The 22,423-nt window shown below is 43.2% G+C and overlaps 2 protein-coding genes and 1 long non-coding RNA gene across 3 annotated transcripts; 2 read left to right on the plus strand and 1 right to left on the minus strand.

Annotated features, from left to right (window-relative positions):
- Nucleotides 1-313: 313 nt before the first annotated feature.
- RASD1 (ras related dexamethasone induced 1) lies at nucleotides 314-2,420 on the plus strand. The gene is made up of 2 exons (XM_069087898.1): nucleotides 314-798; nucleotides 1,168-2,420. Exons 1-2 carry the CDS (start codon nucleotides 513-515, stop codon nucleotides 1,716-1,718), a joined length of 837 nt encoding a protein of 278 aa, XP_068943999.1. The 5' UTR covers nucleotides 314-512; the 3' UTR covers nucleotides 1,719-2,420.
- A 959-nt stretch (nucleotides 2,421-3,379) lies between these two features.
- On the minus strand, nucleotides 3,380-19,423 carry MED9 (mediator complex subunit 9). The gene is made up of 2 exons (XM_069087899.1): nucleotides 18,876-19,423; nucleotides 3,380-5,973 (listed from the first exon to the last, which is right to left on the minus strand). The coding sequence occupies exons 1-2, from the start codon at nucleotides 19,286-19,288 to the stop codon at nucleotides 5,757-5,759; spliced, it is 630 nt and encodes a 209-aa protein (XP_068944000.1). The 5' UTR covers nucleotides 19,289-19,423; the 3' UTR covers nucleotides 3,380-5,756.
- A 389-nt stretch (nucleotides 19,424-19,812) lies between these two features.
- LOC138161102 (uncharacterized) lies at nucleotides 19,813-20,613 on the plus strand. Its single transcript, XR_011168272.1, has 2 exons — nucleotides 19,813-19,924; nucleotides 20,481-20,613. It is a non-coding gene; the product is annotated as an uncharacterized lncRNA (long non-coding RNA).
- Nucleotides 20,614-22,423: the final 1,810 nt, after the last annotated feature.

Raw genomic sequence — 22,423 nt, forward strand, 5'->3', positions numbered from 1 at the left:
ACTCCAGAACCCACGTCCTTCGGTTCTCCCCAACATCACCCCCGCCCAAATTGCGTGAACTCAAACAATGCCATCCAGTAGGGCAAAGAAATGGACCCTGCCTGGACGGAAAGTGGGACTCAGTTTCCCCTTCCCAGGGTCCCGGAGATTGGACCTAGAGAGGAGCCAGCTAATTAAAACCAAGGAAAAGGAGAGTCTCTATTCCCGGGAGCCAGGTCCCCGCCAAGCCCAGTCCTGCCCCCCCGCCCAGCACTCCCCAGCCCGCGGCGGCCAGCCTGGGCTTGACGCACGGATGCTGGGAGGGCGTGGCGGCCGCCCCTGGTTCTCTATAAAAAGGAGGCGCCGGCGGCGGGGAAGCAGAGTCCAGCTTTCTTTGCCTGGTAGCCGAGCCGAGCCGAGCCTGCCAAGTCTCGCTCACCCACAGCCCTCTCCGCTCCTGGCGCCCGGCACCCCTCGGCCGCCCTCTCGGGTCCCTCACTTTCTCGCTCTTCCCTTCCCGTCTCCTGCCCCAAATGAAACTGGCGGCGATGATCAAGAAGATGTGCCCCAGCGATCCGGAGCTGAACATCCCGGCCAAAAACTGCTACCGGATGGTCATCCTGGGCTCCTCCAAGGTGGGCAAGACTGCCATCGTGTCGCGCTTCCTGACGGGCCGCTTCGAGGACACGTACACGCCCACGATCGAGGACTTCCACCGAAAGTTCTACTCCATCCGTGGGGAAGTCTACCAGCTGGACATCCTGGACACGTCGGGCAACCACCCGTTCCCAGCTATTCGGCGCCTCTCCATCCTCACAGGTACACAGGCTCGTGCCTCTCCCCCGCCCTAGGCGACCCCTTGGCAGAACAGGCAGCGCCCCTTCTCCCTACCTAAGCGGCTCCGTCCCGTCCCGTCCTGCCCTGGCCTTCCCACAGACGCAGCTGGCAGCGCTCCGAGGCTGAACTCAGCTCCCCCTTTATTCTCCAAAACTTGGGTCTCATGTCCAGTAACCTGGGAGGGCAGGGTCCTGTTCGCCCGTCCCTTTCCTTCTCCTCTGCCCCTGTCAGTTCTTCTGTTGCAGTCCTCCTAGTAATACTGAGCCCCCTCACCGCCCCCCGCACCGCACCCCCGGCTTAGGTAAACTTGTTGCTAATGGTTTCTGTATCTTTCTTCCCTCCCTCTTGCAGGAGATGTCTTTATCCTGGTCTTCAGTCTGGATAACCGAGACTCCTTTGAGGAGGTGCAGCGCCTGAAGCAGCAGATTCTAGACACGAAGTCTTGCCTGAAGAACAAGACCAAGCAGAACATTGAAGTGCCCCTGGTCATCTGTGGCAACAAAGGGGACAGGGACTTTTACAGAGAGGTGGACCCCAGGGAGATAGAACAGCTCGTGGGAGATGACCCTCAGCGCTGCGCCTACTTTGAAATCTCTGCAAAGAAGAACAGCAGCCTGGACCAGATGTTCCAGGCCCTCTTCACCATGGCCAAACTGCCCAGTGAAATGAGCCCAGACCTCCACCGGAAGGTCTCAATACAGTACTGCGACATATTGCACAAGAAGGCTCTGAAGAACAAGAAACTCTTGAAAGAAGGCAGTGGAGGTGGGTCAGGAGAGGCCTATGGTATAGTGGCTCCCTTTGCCCGAAGGCCCAGTGTCCACAGTGACCTCATGTACATCCGAGAGAAAGCCATTGGAGGTGGCCAGGCCAAAGACAAAGAGCGCTGTGTCATCAGCTAGGAGCCACCCACTCCCTTACCAAGCTCATAACTAAAACAAAGAAGGTTTTTTTTTGTTTAAGAAAAAAGATGTTCTGGCTGCCCCTTACCCCAGTGGCATGGGCTCCAGGCTGGCATGTAACCTCCAAGTCAGCTTCCCTGGGGGTACTTACCATCTGACCTTCCCCACCCTAGATGATGGGGTCATGGTGGACTATAGCTGCTCTCCCTTTGAAGCACCTGAAACTTGGGAGAAGGAAAGAAATGACTTAAACTGGAGAACCCCATCCAAGTCATGGTGGGGAAGGGGGAATGCCCATCATAGGGGGTCTTAGCAAAGGACAGAAATGTGAATGGGGTGGGGGTAGTGGTCTGGAAGTGTGCAGCTTTGTCATCTCTTTTGCCAGAATACCAAAAAAGGGGAGGTATTTTCTAAGATAAGACTCCTGAACTGCCACAGGCATCTGGCAAGATCCTCTTCCCTGGGTATCAAACCTGGGATGTGGTTGAGGGTCAAAAAACCCAGGCAACCCAACAAAAGCTAACTGTGTTTACATGTGTTTTCAGTGGAAAAAAGGAAAAAAAACCCAACCTTGCACTTTATAGTAGATATGTTGTCATGGACATGAACAAAATCTTTTTTAAATGTTTATACTGTGTGTGTGAAAATGTTATGGTTATTATTAATTTTTTTTATCAAAATAAAGTCATTAAAAATGAAAAACTTGCTTCGCCTTCTTTTTTTAAATGATGGGAGTAGGAAATTGTTTTCCACTGCTGTGGAATTTAAATCTCGAGCCAGTGTTATGACTTTTGCCAGAACTCTGCTATAAAGTTTTGGCATTCTGAAAATAACATCAGCATTTTTAACAAAAAGAAAACTGCCCTCAAAAAGAAGCTGCAGATAATTCAGAGGCAAACACTGCTTCAAGGAATCAAAAGTGCACAAGGCCTTTCTATTTGTGGTAACACTTCCATATACAAGAAGACCACAGGGAGCACCAGGAAACATGGATTTCGATATCTTTATAACCAAACAATTATTTTTCCCTGTCCCTTCACATTTAGTCTCTATCCCCCCCCCCTCCTATTTATTTTAAGTTAAATAGCCTTACCAAAGGAAAGGGGGTGGTTTTCTTATTTCTTAAATTCACTTTCAAACCATTCCAAGTAAGTTTCTAACATGCTGTGTGTATAGTTCTCAGTGCCGATTACTAATTGTATGACCCTGGCCAAGGTGCCCAAGCTCCTTGGGCCTCTGTTTCCTCCTCTGTAAAATGAAGGGGCTGGATTAAATAACCTCTCTAAAACTGCTTCCAGCATTAAATTCTGTGATCTTAATATTTTCCAATATCATTCTTTCCTTTCTGACTCTTTATGGTTCCAACACTACATGAGCTGAGAGCTGAGTTTATTTCTTTGGTTTTCACGACAGGGTAATGAAAACTTTCTTTTGAATAAAGTAAAAATGGACAGAAGTTCACAAAGGCACAGATGTCCAACTTAGACAGTTTAACAAGTATTTCATGAGCCCAAGGTTTTCAAGCCAATGAAAAGCAGCAAAAGTGTTAAGCCCTGGACCCTCTGTATATGCAAATATCGTAATGGTTACGGTGGGTTACAAAGGAACAGTAGTGAGTGGGGGAGGTTATCTGACAAATATTTCTCTCCTATAAGCAAGAGTATGTTGATCAATGTTTAATAATAGGCTCTCAAGAAATGTGAACAGGACACTTTTCAATTTAATCGACATTTTTGACATTTTCTTCAGCACTTTAAGTTTACAATAAGTCAAACCACAATTTTTTACATTTACCAATTTCTGAGACACTATTCAGGCCTCTGTACCTACCTCACCGAACCTAAAGAGGGAGACAGGAGAGGAAGAGAGAGAGGAAAGAGCAGGGGGAGGAAAAAGAGAGGGAGAGAAAGCGAAAAGCAAAAGACATGGGCTTTGGATAACATTAAGTTAATTACACGCTTTAAAAAGTTACCAATACCAGGCATTTTTAATAGACCCCAGAAATGGGTATTCACAGATACAGACAACAAAACTAGGTGGTAGCTGATGTAGCCAGCTCAAACAAGTCCTGATTCAAATGAATCTGACATAGAGCTCCTTTTGGGATACTCTGCCCGAGCCTTAGATTAGGCCCACACATTAATTACAGTAAAATTTCCAGGAAATCATGGATTTGGTTGAGAGGTATTGTATGACATAGGGGATAGAGACTGCCTCAGAGTCAGAAAAGGATGGTTCCGGTTCCCCCTCTGACACACACAGTGTGACCCTGGGCAAGTCATCTAACCTCCCGGTGCTCTGAGTTTCAGAAAAGCTCCTGCTGTGTTCTGGCAGAGGGTGCTTGTTCAGCCAGGGATTTTCTATGCCAATGAAATCACAGATCTTAGTTCCTCTATCAGTCCCTAAAGGATTTGGTCTGTGAAACGTCACAAGGTAGAACTAGTCTGAATAGCCTTTGCTTCCCCTGATAACCCAGTTAAATTCAGAGCTTATTGTTCTGTAGAAAGGAACCAAGAACTGCTTTTCTTCCTACTCTGCACTGTCCCCTGCTCCCTTATTACACCAGACACATTCTAGCTACTGTGGGTGAGCTCTTGGCTCCCAGTAAATACATGACTGAAGTGCAACTTGCTGAAGACAGGAACTTTTCAGACTGAACCCCTTCCAAAAAGATCTCAAAGAATATTTCCCAGCAAGCAGTAGGTGCATAGCATCCTACCTGGCACCTGACTGGATCAGCAGAGGTTAGAAACCCAAACTCCTGCCCCAAATAATATTAACTTGCTTGTCTGTAAGAGGCAGAGAAGCAACTTCAATTCTGATTTAGTGGCCAAGGAAGTCGGTACAAAGCTGACGAGGTCACCCTCCCAAATCAGAGGCAGGATAGGGAAACATGAAGGACCCTGACAAATATCTGAAAAATAGGACCCAGATGTACAACTCCAAAGCCTGAGCATATTCACAGGACTCTCCCACACCCAAAGATGGGCGTAACCAGAACTGCCATTTAGATGCCCCCTTCAATTAAATGTGTTGGTTAATAGTCAGTCATAGGAGACCAGCAAAAAAAAAAAATTATTGATTTTTCTCCCAGTCTAACAGTTTGAATCTGAACATCAAAGGGGGCAAGGGGCAAGGGGCAAGGAGAGGACTTTTGCTCACCCAAAAATCATTTTCCTTATGCAGTAACAGAACCACCTGCTCTCTCCATCCCAAAGGATAATTAGCTGATTTGGCCATCCTGGCATAATTGTTTACTCTGGCACTAAAAGTGTGGCCAAATGTGCTAATTGAAGACAGCAGGGGACAATCTAACTGAGTAGCAAGAATGTGTGGGCATAGCAAGACCTGGATGGCATGAGGCCTTGGGTAGCTGCCTCACAGGTTCACTGACTGACACCCCCACTGACGCTGCTATCTTTACTGGCTCAAACAGAAAGAAAACAAGCTATTTAGGGCTCTGACACTGCCATGAACAAAAAAATAAAAATCCTCCCTGTGTGCCTCCATGCATTCAAAATGACATTCATTCTCACAGAGCCACCCATTAATCACATTAAACCCAAGCAGCATGAAGAGTAATTTGGCCAATTAATTCTATGAGAAAGTTTCATGAAACTTCCATAAATAGGAACAACATGTACCTCGTACACACTGAACATAACCGAGGGGAAGGGAGTGTGGGAAGGGAGGAGAAAGTACAGAATACCCTCTTGTCCCACTGTGTCCTCCAGCCCTGCTGTCAGAATCAGAAAATGTGACAGATGGTTTCAGCCCCCAGGAAAGTATACTGCTCCCTTCCCTCAGGAGGCCTTTAATTCACACCAGAAAAATACTTGTATGCACGCCTCCAGCCGGCCATGGTGACCTGACCACTGAACACAGCCAACAAAGAAGTATGAAAGGAGCTGCTCTAGAGAATGAATAGCTGGGGTCCATACAGAACCACACCAGAGGGGCGGGGGAGGGAAGAAAAAAATGGCATCTTGGCTTCTCTGGTTCCATTTTTGTCACACTGGTCACTGTAACATGCCTGCTTTATTCTTTGGGGATTTCAAACATACAGAGACTCTTATATTTTTGCAAAAGTTCATTTTTCGTTCTGACTTGTTCCCGCAGACTCTGCAGTTGCTGCTGCTGCTGTTCTGGACTTGAATTAATGCCGGGCATAGTGCTGATCACTTTTCGCATCTCCTGGAACTTGGTCTTGAGAGCAGTCAACTCCTGGTGCATGTCCACACTGTCTTTGTCCATACTGCAGGAGGCAGAAAGCACAGGTCAGCACTGATGGCTAGGAACAAGGACATGTTGTGTCTACACCACCATGTGGGGCAGAACTAAACACACACAGCAACTGATAAATGGCAGCTGGCTAAAGTATGAAATGGGCTTCAGTTTAGGACACTCCCCTCCCCATCAACCCTGAGGTTTTAACAAGCCAGCAATGGCTAACACCTGAAAGGCTGGTGCTTTAACTGGTTACCATAAAGGCTTGCTGCTCCAAGAGTGCTTACCTGCTTTAAAAAAAAAAATCAATTCTACTATTTGGATATTTTCAATAAGAGTAAGATCTCCCTTATTATTAAATAAACTCACCCAATAAAGTCAGCTGAACTGTCCTTCCTGGCTTCAGACCAAGTTCCCTTTTAAATACTTTATTTACTTCTGCTAGCAATCAATCAAACAAGTGTTAAGGTGCCTCCCATGTGCTAGGTATTATTCTAAGCTAAAATCCCTACTTTCAAAAAACCTACATTGTACCAGGGGAGACAGCAGGTATGCCTACAAAAATAAAGCAGTCAGGAAGGGAGTGCACTAACAACCAGGGAGGTCAGGAACAGCTCCATGGCAAAGGTGGTGAAGGAAGAGAGGAGTTCTAGGAAGCTGACGTGAGGAAGGAATACATTCCAGGAGGGGGTGTCTGTGTGGTGGGGGTGGCAGAGATGAGAGATGGAGGGAAGCAAAGAGCCATTTAGCTGGACTTCGGAGGGGAGAGTACTAATATGCAATGAGGCTGGAAGGGCAGGATGGGGAAGAAGAGTAATATATATTTTATCCTAGAGGCAACAGGGAGCCACTGGAGTTTACTGAGGAGTGATAGGGTCTGGCGAAATGGTCTATATGAGCGGTGACGACAGCCTGGACTAAAGTGGTAACTCTGGGTAGAAAGCAGTCAGAAAAAAGAAATGTTGTGGCAGCCCAAACAGTAAGAAGTGGCTGGATATGTGAGGACAGGGAGGAGTGAGGAGTCAGGGGGAACACCAAAGTTACAAAGGTGAAGAAGTGAAAGAACGGTGGTGCTTTCCACAGAAACAGGCCACCTCCTCACCAAATGCCTTAAGGGCTGGACCAGAGCCCAGGCCCTGGAAGACTTAACCCTTTCATCTCCAAAATTCCCTACCCAGGCACCCCCTTTGCCTAAACTGGTGAGTGCTTCATGGTCCTTAGCTCTTTCTTCCCAGCTGCCTAGCCAATGAACATGTAACCTGCACTGTCCTCTCCCCATCCTCCCTTGCCCATTGCACAATCATAAGCAAATCAATACTGCCATTACTGCTGCCCTATGGCTCCACTCAGCACACCTTTCATTTTATAAACTAAGATGCTCCTCTGTGACCACCATTCCTCTTTACATATTGCCTCTCCCTCCCAACCCCCATCAGAATATAAGCTTCTAAGGGAAAGGGCAGTCATGATTTTTGCATTTGTAGCTCCAGCATTTAACGGAGCAATTGGTGAAGAGTAAGTGCTTAACAAATGCTTTTTCATTCATTTATTCAAGTTTGGAAGGAAATGCCACTTTTGTGTGAAACACAGATTTGAGATACCTTTAGGACGTTCAGTGTGAAATACCCAAAGGACAATTAATGACCCACTACTGAAGCTGGCTATTAAGGGCTTTAAGGTTTGGAAAGTGCTTTACAAATATGATAATGTAGGTACTATTATCATCCCAATTTTACAGATGAAGAAATTCAGACAGAGTAATTTACCCTGGGTCACACGGCTAGTGTCCAAGGCTGGATCTGAGCTCAGGTCTTCCTGACTCCAGGTCCAACACTTGATTGGGCCTCTTAGTTGTCCTTTATCTGCACTGAGATGATCCTTCAACCCATAGGAGTTGATGAAGTCACCAAGTGAGAAAGAATGGAGGAAAGAGAAAAGGTCCACCTCAAAGCTCTGGGGGGAAATGATTTGAGCGATGATCCATCTAACAGATCAGAGCTAGCATTACAGAGCACTTTAAGCTTTGCAAAGTACTTTACATGTTAAATTATCTCAAATGAGAGAAGTGGTCAGAAGTAGGAGAAAAATCAAGAGAATAAAATCACATAAACCTAGAGAAAAGAAAGTATTCATGGAGAGAGCAACATCGAAAGAACATTAGTTAAAAAAAAGGATGAGGGGGCGGCCAGGTAGCACAGCAAGTACGAGCACCGGCCCCTGTGTCGGGATGACCTGGGGATCTAATCCAGCTCGGATACTTAGCACCACACCCAGAAATAACTGGCCGTGTAGCCTTGAGCAAGTTACTTAACCCCAATTGCTTTAAAAAAAAAAAAAAGGATGAGGACTGAGAAAAGATCATATTCGACAATAAATCACTGGCTTCTTTGTAGCTTGTTCTATACTGTCTGTATTACCACTCACCTAGATCTAAGTAGCGGCCTAACAAGCTGCTTATATGCGTTAAAAAAAAAAGTGTGCATAAGCTTTTGAAAACAAGCAGCTGATTCAATGAAAACTAACAGTTAATTCAATAAGCTGTTCTAAAATTAGAACACTGAGGCAGAAGAGGGGAAAATTTGTCAATTATCATTTTTTAAAATAAAATTTCTTTCCTAGTGGGGACATTTCAGACCAGATGGTGCTAATTCATTTTATTATTCATTTTTTCCTGAGCTTACGCAGGTAGGGTAGTTTTTTTTTTCCAAAGGTAGCATATTACTCCCATCTAAGTCAAAAAACTGCCACTATTAACTATTTATCGATTGTCTATATCAGTACAAGAACAGGGATTTTATTTTAAGAACCATTTAACTACTGCCTTCAAGCTCTTGTACTCAATGTAAATAACCAGCCAATGGTGCATCTTGTGCTAAATTCCAGGAAAAGGGCAAATACTATTCTTGAAAATTACAAACAATTTTGAAGATAACTAAATAGGGAGAATTTTAAACAATTTTTTTTAAAAAGAAGTAATCTCCACCCAGATTCACAAGCAAACTCAAGCTATCCTTGCTGCCTATGTCATTATCATTTGTTATCATCCAGTCCTTTAGTCATATCTGACTCTTCATGAACCCATAATGGGATTTTCTTGGCAAAGATAGTGGAGTGGTTTGCCATTTCTTTCTCCAGTGGATTAAGATAAACAGAAGTTAAGTGACTTGCCCAGGGTCACATAACTAGTGAGTATCTGTGGAAGGATTTGAAATGTGGTCTTCCTGATTGTGAGTTCAGCACTTTATCTACTGGCCATGAAGCCATTTAGTTAAGGCTAAAAAATTATGAAAGAAAAACTCTCTCGTGTGATATAACCAAAAGAAGATTTAACTAAAATTAATCTGGGAGACAAATTATGCTATTTCTTAGCCCAAAGAACAAGATAGTTTAATTAGGTTTGAAAATATAGATAACTGGCTAAATTCTTACTAATGTGATTATTAATTACTTATTAAAGACACTCATATGACCCTAAATTCCCCAATCTCCAAGGTCACCCCACTTCTTAGACCACAAAAATGCTTCATGTAAAGTAAAACAGGTCTAAAGAGAATAATAATTGAATACAACATAATGTATATTCTATATGGATGTAATATGAATGTATATTCTATAGGAATACATTATATTCTATATGGACATAGAATCAATATGAAACTGTCTTATAAAGGGAGAAGCTGAACTGAAAGGAGGTCAAACAGCACAGAGAAGTGTTCCCCTCCACTGAAATCAGCCCCAATTGGCAGAGTATTTCTGTAGAGTCAAAACAGCACAGAACTCTCAGGGTGAAGAAAACACTATATTCAGGAAATGCCTCATGCTCAGTGGGGTCCCTTCTAAGCTAGGACTACTTTGAAACACTCAAACAGACAAAAAAAAAAAAGCTTTTCATACAACAGCCAATCCTCAAAAAATGAACAAAAGAAGCAGCCTTTAAATGGGCCTGGGCTTTTGTGTTCAAGGTTAGTCATAACCCTACCTTCAGAAAAAAAAAGATTAGTAGAACATATGAGGGTCGAGAAGAATAGGAAGAATAAAATAAGGCCAAAGTGAAGAGCACCTCAGCATCATCCCAATATGCTCCAAAAGGAAGACAGAAAACAGAGCTAGTCATTTGACAATTAGAACTGTGTTTGTTATATTAGTTCTCTTATGAGATACTTATTTCATCTTCAAAAGCCAACCCGGTAGAAAGAAACTAAAGGCATAAAGGTAGGATTTGCTGCTGCTGATTATATACTTGGAAAATCCTAGGGAATGAGCAAAGATATTGATTGAAACAATAGCTTCAGCAAAGTTGAAAGATACAAAATAAATCCTTGAAGTCAATTACCTTTCTATAAAATATTAACAAAATCCAAAAGGCAGTAACAGAAAGGCAAATTTCATTCCAAATAACTGCAAAATTCATAAAGAATCTGGGGATCAGGTGCGGCCAGGTGGCTCATTGAGCAAGAGCACCAGCTCCAGTGTCAGGATGACCTGGGATCGAATCCGGGCTCAGACTTAGCACCCACCCAGAAACACCTGGCCGTGTAACCATGAGCAAGTTACTTAACCCCAATTGCTTAAAAAAAAAAAAAGAATCTGGGGATCCCTCTATTAAAGCAAACAAAAGACCTTCAAGATTCAGTTACAAAGTGATTCTTAAAGAAATAAACAACTTAAAAAGCTAGAGGACAGTCTTTTTCACTCTGGGAAAACTGGAAAGTACTTTGGCAGAAATTAGAAATAGACCAACACCTTATGCCACATTCCACAATATATTCCAAATGGATACATTATCTTAACATTAAAGCTCAGATTATAATTGGAAGAGAAACACAGCATATCTCTCACAGCTATGGGTACAAGAAGAATTCCTAACCAAACAACAGGTAGAGGAATTACAAAAGATAAAATAGATAACTGATTACATGCAACTGAGAAGCTTCTGCACGGACAAATTTATTCACCTAAGATAATTTCTCTAATAAGGGTTTGATATCCAAGAAACAGAAAGTGTGTGTGAGACAAAAGTCATTCCCTAATAGACAATGGATTGATAAGTGATCAAAGGATATGAACAAACAGTTCTCTCAAAAGAATTGCAAACTATTATCCACCACATGAAAGAATGTTCCAGGTCACGAATAATAAAGGAAAATGTAAATCAAAACCACCTGGAGGTTTCACCTCACACCCTGGAAATTGACAAAGATGACAAAATGTGACAATCATTAATGTTGGAGGGGTTATAAGAAGAAATGTAAACTGGCACATTGTTGGTGCAGCTGTGAACTGGTACAACCATTTTGGAAAACAATTTAAAATTATGCAAATAAAGTAACTAAAATGTCAATGCCCTTTGACCCAGAAATTCCATTACTGGGTTTATCCCAAGCAGCTACTGATAAGAAAAAGTCTCCAATACACCAAAATATTTATAAGTCTTTTTTTTTTTTTTTGGTAATAGCAGAGAATTGAAAACAAAGCAGATTTCCATTGAATGGGGTTTGACTAAATAAACTGTGGTACATGAATGTAATGGAATTTTACTAAGAAAAAGGAATGTGATGAATACAGAGAATCATGGAAAGACCTACATGAACTGATGCTGAGTGAAGTAAGCACAGCCAAGAAAACAATATATACAATGACTACAACAATGTATAACCAGAAACACACACAAACACAAATCAAAAAAGAATGTTGCAAAATTTAAAAAAAACATAAATATGGTTAAAAGAAGAGATATGAGAGGCCATTTCTAATCTTCTTCTTTTCATGCATATATTTCCAGACTTTTTCAAAGTATTGATCAGTTATGTTGTTTTTCTTTTGTCCTAAAAATAATATTTGTTATACGGAATGGTAATATGGGCGAGGAAAAGTAAAAAACAAAAGACAACAATAAAAACTCATTTAAACAGCATTTATTAAGAAATGGGGCCAATTATTTATGTATATGATACAAAATGTACTCATCACTAAAATCCAGAATTTTGATAAATTACAAGGTTCAGGCAGTGACACCCAAGAATTGTCAAAATTACTAAAATGTGACCACTTTGGCACAAAAAATTGTAATCCTGACAAGTCCAAAGTTAAAGTCTTCTTTATAAAAGGTACTACAATTTGATAGTTCTCTCAAATGATATCTACTAATATGTGCTTTCAAGTCACTTTCTTTATTGGAAAATGGCTGAGGAGGCAACAATGGCCAATAAACTGGGGTGTTTCTAGAATACTACGGGAAGGTTAACAAGCCCCTAATAGGCAAAATTCTCATCAACTCTACTGGGTTGGCCTGATGAAGCTACACTTCCTGCAGCAATCCTAGCACAGCCTCTAGCTGACTTGAAGGTCCACTTGGCTTAAAAGAGGTACTAGTGTGTACAGCAATAGGTCAGCAACATCATGTTCTAAAGAACCAAATCTTGCTGAGTTCTCAAAGAACTTGTTGACCTACCCCAATCATACTTAGATTAATTTTAAGCCATTTGGCTCAAGATGACATTGGAGTCTTGCTAGAACAGCAGAGTGAACAAGGTTAGCTTTTTCTTCTGGCATTCTCAAAACTGGATCAAATCACCTCTGTGTGGCTCCCCACCTTTTATTTTCATGACTAAGGCAAGTAATTCACTCCAAACAACAAGGCAGCAAAAACTGTGGTACAGAATTTCAAAACTAGACATTTCAAAATTGGGATCTAATAAGAATTTGGAACAGTATCAACGGTATTGAAAAACCAATTTAAACAACTTTAAACGTACTTCCAAATGGGCAAAGACAAGAAAAGGAACAGTCAGTGCCGGAGTGGTTGTCGAACTGACAAGCACATTAATGCTTTATTGGAGTTATTAATTGGTACAACCATTCTGGAAAGCAACTTGGAATTATGCAAAACTAAAATGTACATACCCCTAGAGATTCCACTGCGGGGCATATATTTGTCACTGACAAAAAAATGCCTTTTTTTTATACACCAATTATTTATTGCAGTACTTTTTGTGGTGGCAAAGACCTGGAAACAAAGTAGCTGTCCACTGATTGGGGAATGGTAAACCAAATTATAGTACGTGAATATAATGGGTCCTTACTGTACTAAAGGAAAGGAGAAACATGATGAATACTAGACTTAAAGGACTAAGGGAAAGTGAGGCAAGCAAGGCCAAGAAACAACACCGACAGTAATCACAACAAAGAACGACCACAAAACAATTATAAAGAACAAACTTGACTTGAAAGAAAGATAGAAGGCACCTCAGCTTGATCCTCCCAAGAGGTGGGGGGTCCACAGGGGTGACACACTGCACAGAACATTAGATGTGTGTTTCCAATGTGTTGATTGGTTCGAATGATTTTTTTTCCTCTTTAGTGTTATATTTGAGGTTGCTTCTTGTTTTGTTGTTGTTTTTAAAGAGCCTGAGTATCCCACATCTGCCCCTGCTGCAAGTGCAGCACTGATATAGAAGTTCTTACCGGCTCCGTTTCCAGCCTGGGATGCTGGATGAAAATCCCTCATTGGGCAAGATATGACCTTCCACTTTCCTCTATTTTCTTTTTAGTGGCGTGACTTCTTATATGTAAGTTCATAAGAGATGAGATCCAAGATACTAATCAAAACCTATTTCTCATGCATCTGCTTTTAAGTTTTCATAGTAATTCCTGTTAAATGAATAAGTTCCTTCCCAAAGCAGGTCGTGTTTTTGAGTTTCATGAACTGCTGCGCAATTTTGTTTGTAGGACTTTGCTTAGTCTATTCCATGCATTTAGTACTATGTTTTTAAAAAAAATCTATTTCCAAGCTGCTTTGATAATTATTGCTTTGTGGTATAGTTTAAGATGCAGTCATGCCAAGCCCACTTCCTTCCTCTTGTTTTTATTATGCCTTTTATTATCCTTGACCTTTTATTATGCCAACTGAATTTGTTATTATTGCTAACCTATAAAAACCATCATGATTCTTGGGTAATTTGATTAGGATAAAGAGAAAGAGGGAGCATTCATTAAGCCCTTACTAGATGTCAGGCATTGTACTATGCAACAAAATATAAATACAAACCAGTGAAACAATCCTGCTCTCAAGGAGCATACATTCTAGTGGAGATCTTAAGACACTCCATAAAAGTGAGCTTGAAAGGGGGAGAAGGGCATAGGAGCAGTAGGGTTTGGATCTGTGGTAGAGGCAACATAAAGAAAAAGCTCACCTGCCAGAGGCCATGGTAATTCCCAGAGAAAGGAAGTCCAAATTCCAGATGGAGAGGAGGGAGGGAAGAAGGTAGGAATGGAAGCAGTATCATTTGAAGCTGGTGGGTAGGAAGATTTATTTAATAAAGTACTATATCTGTTCAATAATATGGATTTACCTATTCTTTCCTTCTTTGTTTTTGTAAATGACTGATCAGAGTATGGGAGTTATTTGTTCATTAATTGCTTGATAGAAATCACTGGTAAATTCATTTGGCCCAGGATTTTCTTTCACTTTTTTCCCCCTTTTGGAGTTAATTTATGGTTTGCCCAATTTCTCTTTCTGCCACAGGAAGTGGTGGGTTCCCTCTCATTTGATTTCCTCAAGCAAATGCTAGATTTTCATTTGGTAGAGATGTTGTACCAAGAGGCAGAGGCTGGACTAGATAGCTTCTGAATGCCTTCTGACTTTGATGACTCTATGATCTTACAATGGAAAGAATTATAGCTTCAGAATTATACATTTATGGATAAAGGAACTCAGATCAAGAGAATTTAAGTGAAAGCCCAAAGTCACCCTTGTAGTAAGCAGCAGAGCCCTGATTTGAACTAAAGTCTTCTGACTTTAAATCTAGTGTGATTTCCACTTAATGAGTTCGATTTTCAAAAAGAATATTGAAATGGGTTTACCCCCACCCTTATCCAAGAAAGCTTGGATAAACTAATCATGAATTTTTTCATTATTTCAACAAATATTTACTGAGCATCTGCTATATGCAAAACATAGTGTTATGAGATACACAGAGCTGATTATCTTGTATAGGAGATAACAGATGCATACTAGTAAAATATTTACAAAACAAGAAATTATATACAACAGAAAACTCAAAGTTGGAAGGAACTTATGTAGTCAAAGGCTGTCATTTTACAAGTGAAGAAAATCAGTCACAAAGAGGTTAAATCATCTGTCCACAGCTACACAGCAATTTAACTGAGCTAGGAGAATCCAGGTCTTCAGACTTGGGGGTCATATCACAAGAAGAGAACAAAGGATGAAGCACCACTTTTTGACCAAGGAAGTTTCACACAAAGTCCTATTCCCCTGCCTCATTTTGGCATTTATATGGATCCTGGTTTCTCAAAGGTCATGAGAGGTTAAGTGCAAGCATAAGCAGGTTTCCTATTCTGGAAAAGCAACAGATTGAGTCTTTCCAAGAACCAGCTACTTGGTGTTAAATTTTTTGACAATAGAAAACCATAAGACAAGGAAAAACACACAAAGTCCCTCAGTTCTATTTGGCCTTCCTGTTATTTCTATAATGATGGTGGTGGTAATGTGTCAGAAAAAGGCATGAGGGGAGCACAATTTTTAGATCATCCATAAATTTTAACTTGGTTGTTAGGAGTTTAAATGTGAGATTCTTGTCCACTAACCAGTGGACATGTGAAAATTTCTATTTTTAAAATTGCAATTGTAGGGGCAGCTGGGTGTCATAAAAAAAAAAAAAAAAGAGCACCAGCCCTGGAGTCAGGAGGACCTAAGTTCAAATCCGGCCTCAGACACTTAGCTCTAGCTGTGTGATCTTGGACAAGTCACTTAACTCCAATTGCCCTACCTTCCCCCTTCAAAAAACAAAAAAAAAAATTGCAATTATCACAACATATTCCTGGAACAACTGAATTGTATTCATCTTAAACTTCCCATTATAAATAACACCAGAAGAAATGAGAAAGATGTTACAATTAAATAAAAGGATGTTTTCCCCAAGTATTCCTTGAAGAGGCAAATAAAAGTATTGGCAGAACTGGCTTTAATGTGAGCCCGAAGGCAAAAAGATGCATTATTTCCTGATGATTTCCCAGCCATCTTTTTGGCAGCGCTCATGATACTGTTGGCAAAAAGGCCTCCAATGAAATAAGTGCAGCCTTCTACACAGAAACCTGTTGCAGGAGATGATGGAGTAAAGAACATGATAAAATTCTCCAGATTAAAATTAGTATCTTCCGGTGACACTCAATGACCTCCATGCAAAGACAGGGAAGATGGCAAGAAATTTATTGGAAAAAATGTATCAAGAAAAAGATGTGAGAGGGCCCAATGACTTGTAGGCCACACAGAAATGGAGGGGTAGGCACTGGATGAGTTATATTTTGAATCCTTGGATGAAACAACCCAATTGATTGACTCATTGATTTATATGAGTATTAGACATCATCAAGGAAGCCACTGTGGAGGAGGACATCATGTAAACTGGACCTTGAGGGATGAATTTATTTTGATAAATTAAATTAAAATTAAAATGGGATTGGGGGATAGAAGCCAAGCAACAGTAACAGTGAGAGATATGACTGTTTTCTTGCAGAAAAGGTCATCCCAATCTAGAATGGTTGTAGTTTTAGGTTAATGTTGGTGGATAATAGGACATGGGATAGAAATAATGGAATAATCACAGTCTTTTCGAACTACAAGGAACCTTAGAGATTTTCTAACCCAACCCTTTCATTTTACAGGGAAAGAAATGGAGGTCAGATGAAGTTAAGTCACTCTACTAGTTAATCATACAGCTGAGATTAGAACATAGGGCTTCTGTGCTCTCTACACTATACTATGCAGCCTTTCCAGTCTGGGGCTAGTAGAGGATGGGAAGGGGGATTTAAATAATTATAAAAATAGAAGTGAAAGCCTATGCAAATACAAGATACTACATTATCTCATTGGATCCTTCCAATTCTGACTGCCAGAGAAGAAAACAAGAAAGGAGAGATGGATGATTTGCTCAATGAAAGGATACTAGGCCTAGAATTCATGCCTGGGAACTGGGGGTGTCAGGAGGAGAGTGATCAAAGAAGTAAAAATGAATGGAACAAGAACAGGTAGAGAGAAGTTAGAACCCTATAATGTTAGAGCTGAAAGGGACCAGGAATGGTAATGGGATCTGAAGGTCTTCCATGCCCCTTGTGTTGGCAAGCTAACAGGTACTTAACACTCAGCTTCAAGTTCATAATTGTGTCAAGTATTGAGACCCAGAACTTGTGAATCCCACAGTAGGATGAACTTGCTGACATAGCAGGAGGAAGTGGGACCTATGTATAAGGAGAGGCCCAAACCAGATAGATAAAGAGATTTTGAGAACAGAACGTGTAGTGTCAGAACTTCTTCTGAGAGTCAGCCGGGACTTCTGCTGAGAACTGCCAGGATGCTGGCAGCCCGGAACTGCTGGGGAGCCAGCAGCATGAAGGCTGAGCAGTTACAGTGAGTGAGGAGAGGAGGATCTTTGCTGAGGGAGCCTGTTTTGTTTTGAAGGCTTGGGAATGTGGGTGTTCACTGCATTAACTATGTGTACGAATATGGCTACTGTAATGACTTTGCCTTTCAGGTTTGGGCACTTGGCTTTCTGGTATTTGAATAAATGCTTTGGCTCTGTCTTCCATGTGGAAAGTCTGTTACATTCTGTGATTCACAACTACAACAGCAGCATATTTATAGTCACCATGGGTGTTGTAAATATTGCATTGTTGTTAGAGGACTTTAGAGATTATCTAATTTAATCCCTTTATTGGGCAAAGAAGAAAATTTAGGCCCAGAATGGGGAAATCATCCAATCAACTTCTTGTACATACTCTTTTCAACGAGCACCACCTCCAGTCATCCTGATCTATATCTTGCCACTGGAGCCAGATGGTTCTGGAGAAGAAAGTGAGGCTGGTGATTCAGCACAACCCTGCCATACTCAAATCCAATTTACCTGCATGTCATGACATCACCTCCCTAAAGTCTTGGTCCTCTTCCAGAGTGAAGGACAAACGCTTTCCAATACTCTAATCTGTCAGGGATTTGATAGTGGATCAACAAGTGGTACCAACCGTGTACAGTTCAAACATTGTGGAGAGATGGAAAAGAGAAAGGTATTCATGCTCAGCTAAAGGCTGAACCACATGACTTCACCGCCTCTTTCAGTTCTGTGACGACAGGCCACCCTGTTCCTCTCCTCATTAGTTTAACTAAAAAAAGACCTAGGGGTTCATCATACTGGGTCACATTCAATGCCTAGATTAAGTTTCTCAAGGGGCACTAGGCATTCATGATCCCCAGAGATCACACTTGGTCTTTCTTCCCTCCAAAACTGCCAGAGCTAGCTCAGTGTTTGGAGGTTCTGAAGGAAAGTATGGGAGAGAAGAGGTATGGACTGACTGCCAAACTGAGGGTCTGCACAGATCGCTGTGCGCCTGTGAAGCCTGGACAGTCTGCCAGCGCCAGGCCAGGAAACTGAGCGGCTTCCATTTGAATTGTCAGGAAGATTCTGAAGCTCACCTGGTAGGACCAAGTATCCAAAATCCAAAGCGCGGGCCACGCTGCTGGCTCACACAGGGCAGCGAGGCAAGGCCACTCCCCAGGTGTCTCTCAACAACTCGGGAACTGACGGTGTGCCGTGGGAGACAGGGCACAGGCCCGCCCAGCATGGCCCCCGCGGCACACAAGGGGCCGCGCGGACCCGCCGTGGCGCATCCCGGGCGCCCTGCCAACAGCCCGCACAGCAGGCACTTACCGCGCGCCCCCTGCTTAAGCACAGCGCCCGGCCTGTTTCCGGTCAAAGGTCAGAGGGGAGAGCTCTGAAGCCTGGAAAAGCCCCGGGGAGTCCCCCAAAGCCGGCCCTCCACCGCGCAGAGGACACGCGGGTCTCTCCCACGGTAACAGCGGCACCCGGGGCGCTTTATCCCGGGGAGGGGGGAGGGGCGCCCGCGCGGGGAGCACGTTACCATTTGATGACGTCATGGACCAAGGGCAGGAAAGAGTAGGTCTCCTCCTCCTTGAGGCCCGGGGGTGGAGGCGGCTGAAGAGGAACCGACGCCGGAGGCTGCGGCTGCGATGCTGGCTGCTGAGGCTGCGGCGGAGGCTGGGGAGCGGGCAGGGGCTTCTGCTCCTGCAGCGGCGGCTCCTGCGGCTGCGGCAGCGTCTCCTCCGCCGGCCGCCCGGAGACCACTCCGACGGAGGCCATGGCCGTTGGGCCGGCGGAACCGGCGCTCCGTGGATTATCGCCGGGGCCTAGGCGAGAGTCGCTTCCTTTACACGTCACTGGGCGCGCCGCGCCGGGGCGAGCTGAGTACGGGAGAGGCCGCGAGCCACCGAGGAGTCCGCCGCCCCGCCCCCTCCTGCGCTTCTTAGTGCGCATGTCAGGGGTATGTGGCGGGGCGAAGGAGGGGCGAAGGAGATGAAGAAGAAGCGGGGCGAGGCGGGGCGGGGCGGGGCCAGGCGGAGGGATGGGATTGGTTGTTGCTAAGCAGCAGGGTAAGCCAGTTAGAAAGCCCTTCACTTCTCACCCATCAATCAAACATTTATTAAGGCCAGACGGCGCTGCGTGCTGGGGATACAAAAAGACACAAAAGACAGTACCTGCCCTCGAGGAGCTTACAGTCTTAATAGGGGAGAAAACCTACAAATGCAAAGCAAGATTTGTACAGGATAAATAGGAAATAACAGAAGGAAGGCCCTGGAATTAAGAGGGCTTGGGCAAGGCTTCCTGTAGAAGGTGGGGTTTAAAGGGAGCCAAGGAGGCCAGTTGTGGGCACTGACGAGAGAGAAGATGCCTGGAACCGGAAGATGGAGAACGGGGCATTGCCAAGAGGCCAGTGTCACCGGACTGAAGAGTGCGTGTTAGAAAAAAGACTGGAAAAATAGGAAGGGGGGTTGAATGCCAAACAGAGCGATGGGGTGCTTGGGATCTACGTTTGTAAAATCTATTTGTAAACGCAATTTGTAACACCAATCTGTAACATCAGGAATGATGGGGTGCTTGGGATCTATATTTGTAGCATCAGTCTGTAAAACTTTGTAATATCAATTTGTAAAACCAGTTTGTAAAATCACACTATCCCCCCCCCCCCAGTCTTAGAGCATTAACTCCTCCCCTTCTACCTTCAAAGCATTAATTGTGCCCAGCAACAACTCGTGGATTGTTTATCTCAGCCTTGAAACACTAACAAGCTATACCTATCAATCCTTCACCAAAGTATCTATAAACATTCCAGCTTAGGAGTCTCCCCTTTGTACAGTGTCCCGCTGCCCCCAAGAATCTGGTAACCTATCTCTGGGTTAACTCCTTTGCCTATTATCCACTGAGTCTCTGGTTAACCTTGGTTCCCAACATCCATCTTGTCAAACATGACACTGATTGGACGCAAACTGGGCACTTCTCCATCAGCCCTTGACCGCTAGCTGACTTACTGACGTTTCAAGCCTAAAACCACACTTCTAGGTAGCCCCCCTTGGGCTTTTTCCCAGTGAATCATGGGCAATACACCTGTGAAGTTACGTTACACTGGCCCCACCTTAACTCCTCCCTAATCCCACCCTTAATCACCTAGTTAGCATAATTGGCACAAGTTCTACTATGAATGATTCTATATAAATCCTAATTCTACCCATTTAAGGTTGCAAGTCCCTAAGGATCCTTGTCCACTGTAAGGAGTATAATAAACTTTTCAACTCTGACTCCAATTAAGCCTGAGCTGAATTCTTTCCAGACTGAATCGAAGGTTCTGGTCTTAGATAAGATCAGAGTTCCTGCTTAACCAATTGGGAGCCATCCCTCATCAAGAGCATGATGTATTTACACCTCAAGGCACTAGGAAGCCACTGGGGTTCATGATGTGTGTGTGACATCTTCAGACCTGTGCATTTTAGGAAAACCATTAGTGATTGAATGCAGAATGGATTGGAGTGGGGAGAGACTTGAGGCCGGCAGACTCGCCAGCAGGCTTGTGCATATATTACATATAATGATCAAGGCATTAGGTGACTAGGTTCTATACCAGGGTGACAGCACCAGAGGAGAGAAGGGGGCACATGCATGAGATGTTACAAAGGTGAAATTGACACGCCTTGGCAACAGATGGGGTGCAAGAACCTGAAAGATAGGGAGGAGACCGGGACAACGCCAGCCTGGGGGACTGGGAGGGTGGTATTACCCTTTACAATAACAGGGAAGGGCTTAAGGGGAAAAGTAATGAGTTATGGTTTGGATATATTTAAGATGTCTCCTGGACATCCAGTTCAAGATGTCTGAAAGTCAGAGATGAGAGATTGGAGGCCAGGAGAGAGGTTGAGGTAGGATAAGTAGATTTCAGAATCATCAGCATAGAGATGGTAATTAAGTCCTTGGGATCTAATGAAATAACCTAGTGAAGTAGTATAGAGGGAGAGAAGAGGGTCCAGGACAGAACCCTGAGGGACCACTATGGTTAGAGGTGTGATCTAGAGGAGAATCCAGCAAAGGAAACAGATATTATGGGGGGAGGGGTGCGCTGATACATATTTAAAGACAGACTCTCAAAAAAAAGAGAAAGTCTATTACATACTCACATTTAAGTTAATTTGTCCATCACTTTCATAGGTCTAGATAATCAACAAAACAATTAATTAAAATCTAATTTATAGCTTTTGCAATTACCGAGGTGGAAGTGCTTCATACTGAAAGTTTAACAATAGACTTTCAGTAGTATACTACTAGATTAATTAGGTTCCATTCTAGCCTTCCCTGAAGCATCTGTCAGAATCTTGTACATCACCTTGCCTGAGGTCTATCCTTTGGAAGGACTGACTTCCTTCTGGGAGGACTAAGTTTCTCCAAGGAATGGGAGCTAGACTTCATTGGCCGTAGGGTTCCTAAATACTGGGGGTAGAAATGGGGATGGGATTGGGAGACATAATTTCTCTCCCTTAGGCTGGTGAGCCTGAAATTCACACCTATCTACCCCTTCCCATACTACCCTTCTGCCCATCTGCCCTTCTCTCCCATCACCGCCAATCCATGCCTTCAAAACTAGATTCCAAACTTACCTCCAGGAAATATTTCAGTCAGTCTTAAGCACCTACTACTTAAGCAGTGCCTTAAGTTCTGAGTGTATAGAGAATAGCAAAAGACCATGCCTGCCCTCATGGAGTTCACAGTTATAAACAACTATGTACAAACTAACTATATACAGGATAAATTGGACATGATCAATAGAAGGCACGAGAATTAAGGAGGACCTAGATGATGAAATTTTAGCTGGAAATTTTAAAAAAGGAAGGGAAGTCAAGATGGGGAGACGAGGAGGAAGAATATTCCAAGCATAGGGGACAAGTAGGGAAAATTCATGGAGTCTGGAGATGGATTGTCTTTCTTAAAGAACAGCAAGGAAGCTATGGATCTCAGAGTATGGAGTGTGTAAGAAGACTGGAAAGGTGAGGGGCAGGGGCAGGAAGCAGTTGGCTTCCACCAACATGTATTTAAGTCTACTACTTACTATAGACATTTAGGTGGCTC

Source organism: Petaurus breviceps, unplaced genomic scaffold (genome assembly GCF_028583685.1).
Source record: "Petaurus breviceps papuanus isolate PSGF00001 unplaced genomic scaffold, PetGlider_PUasm1.0 183, whole genome shotgun sequence".
Lineage (NCBI taxonomy): Eukaryota > Metazoa > Chordata > Mammalia > Diprotodontia > Petauridae > Petaurus > Petaurus breviceps.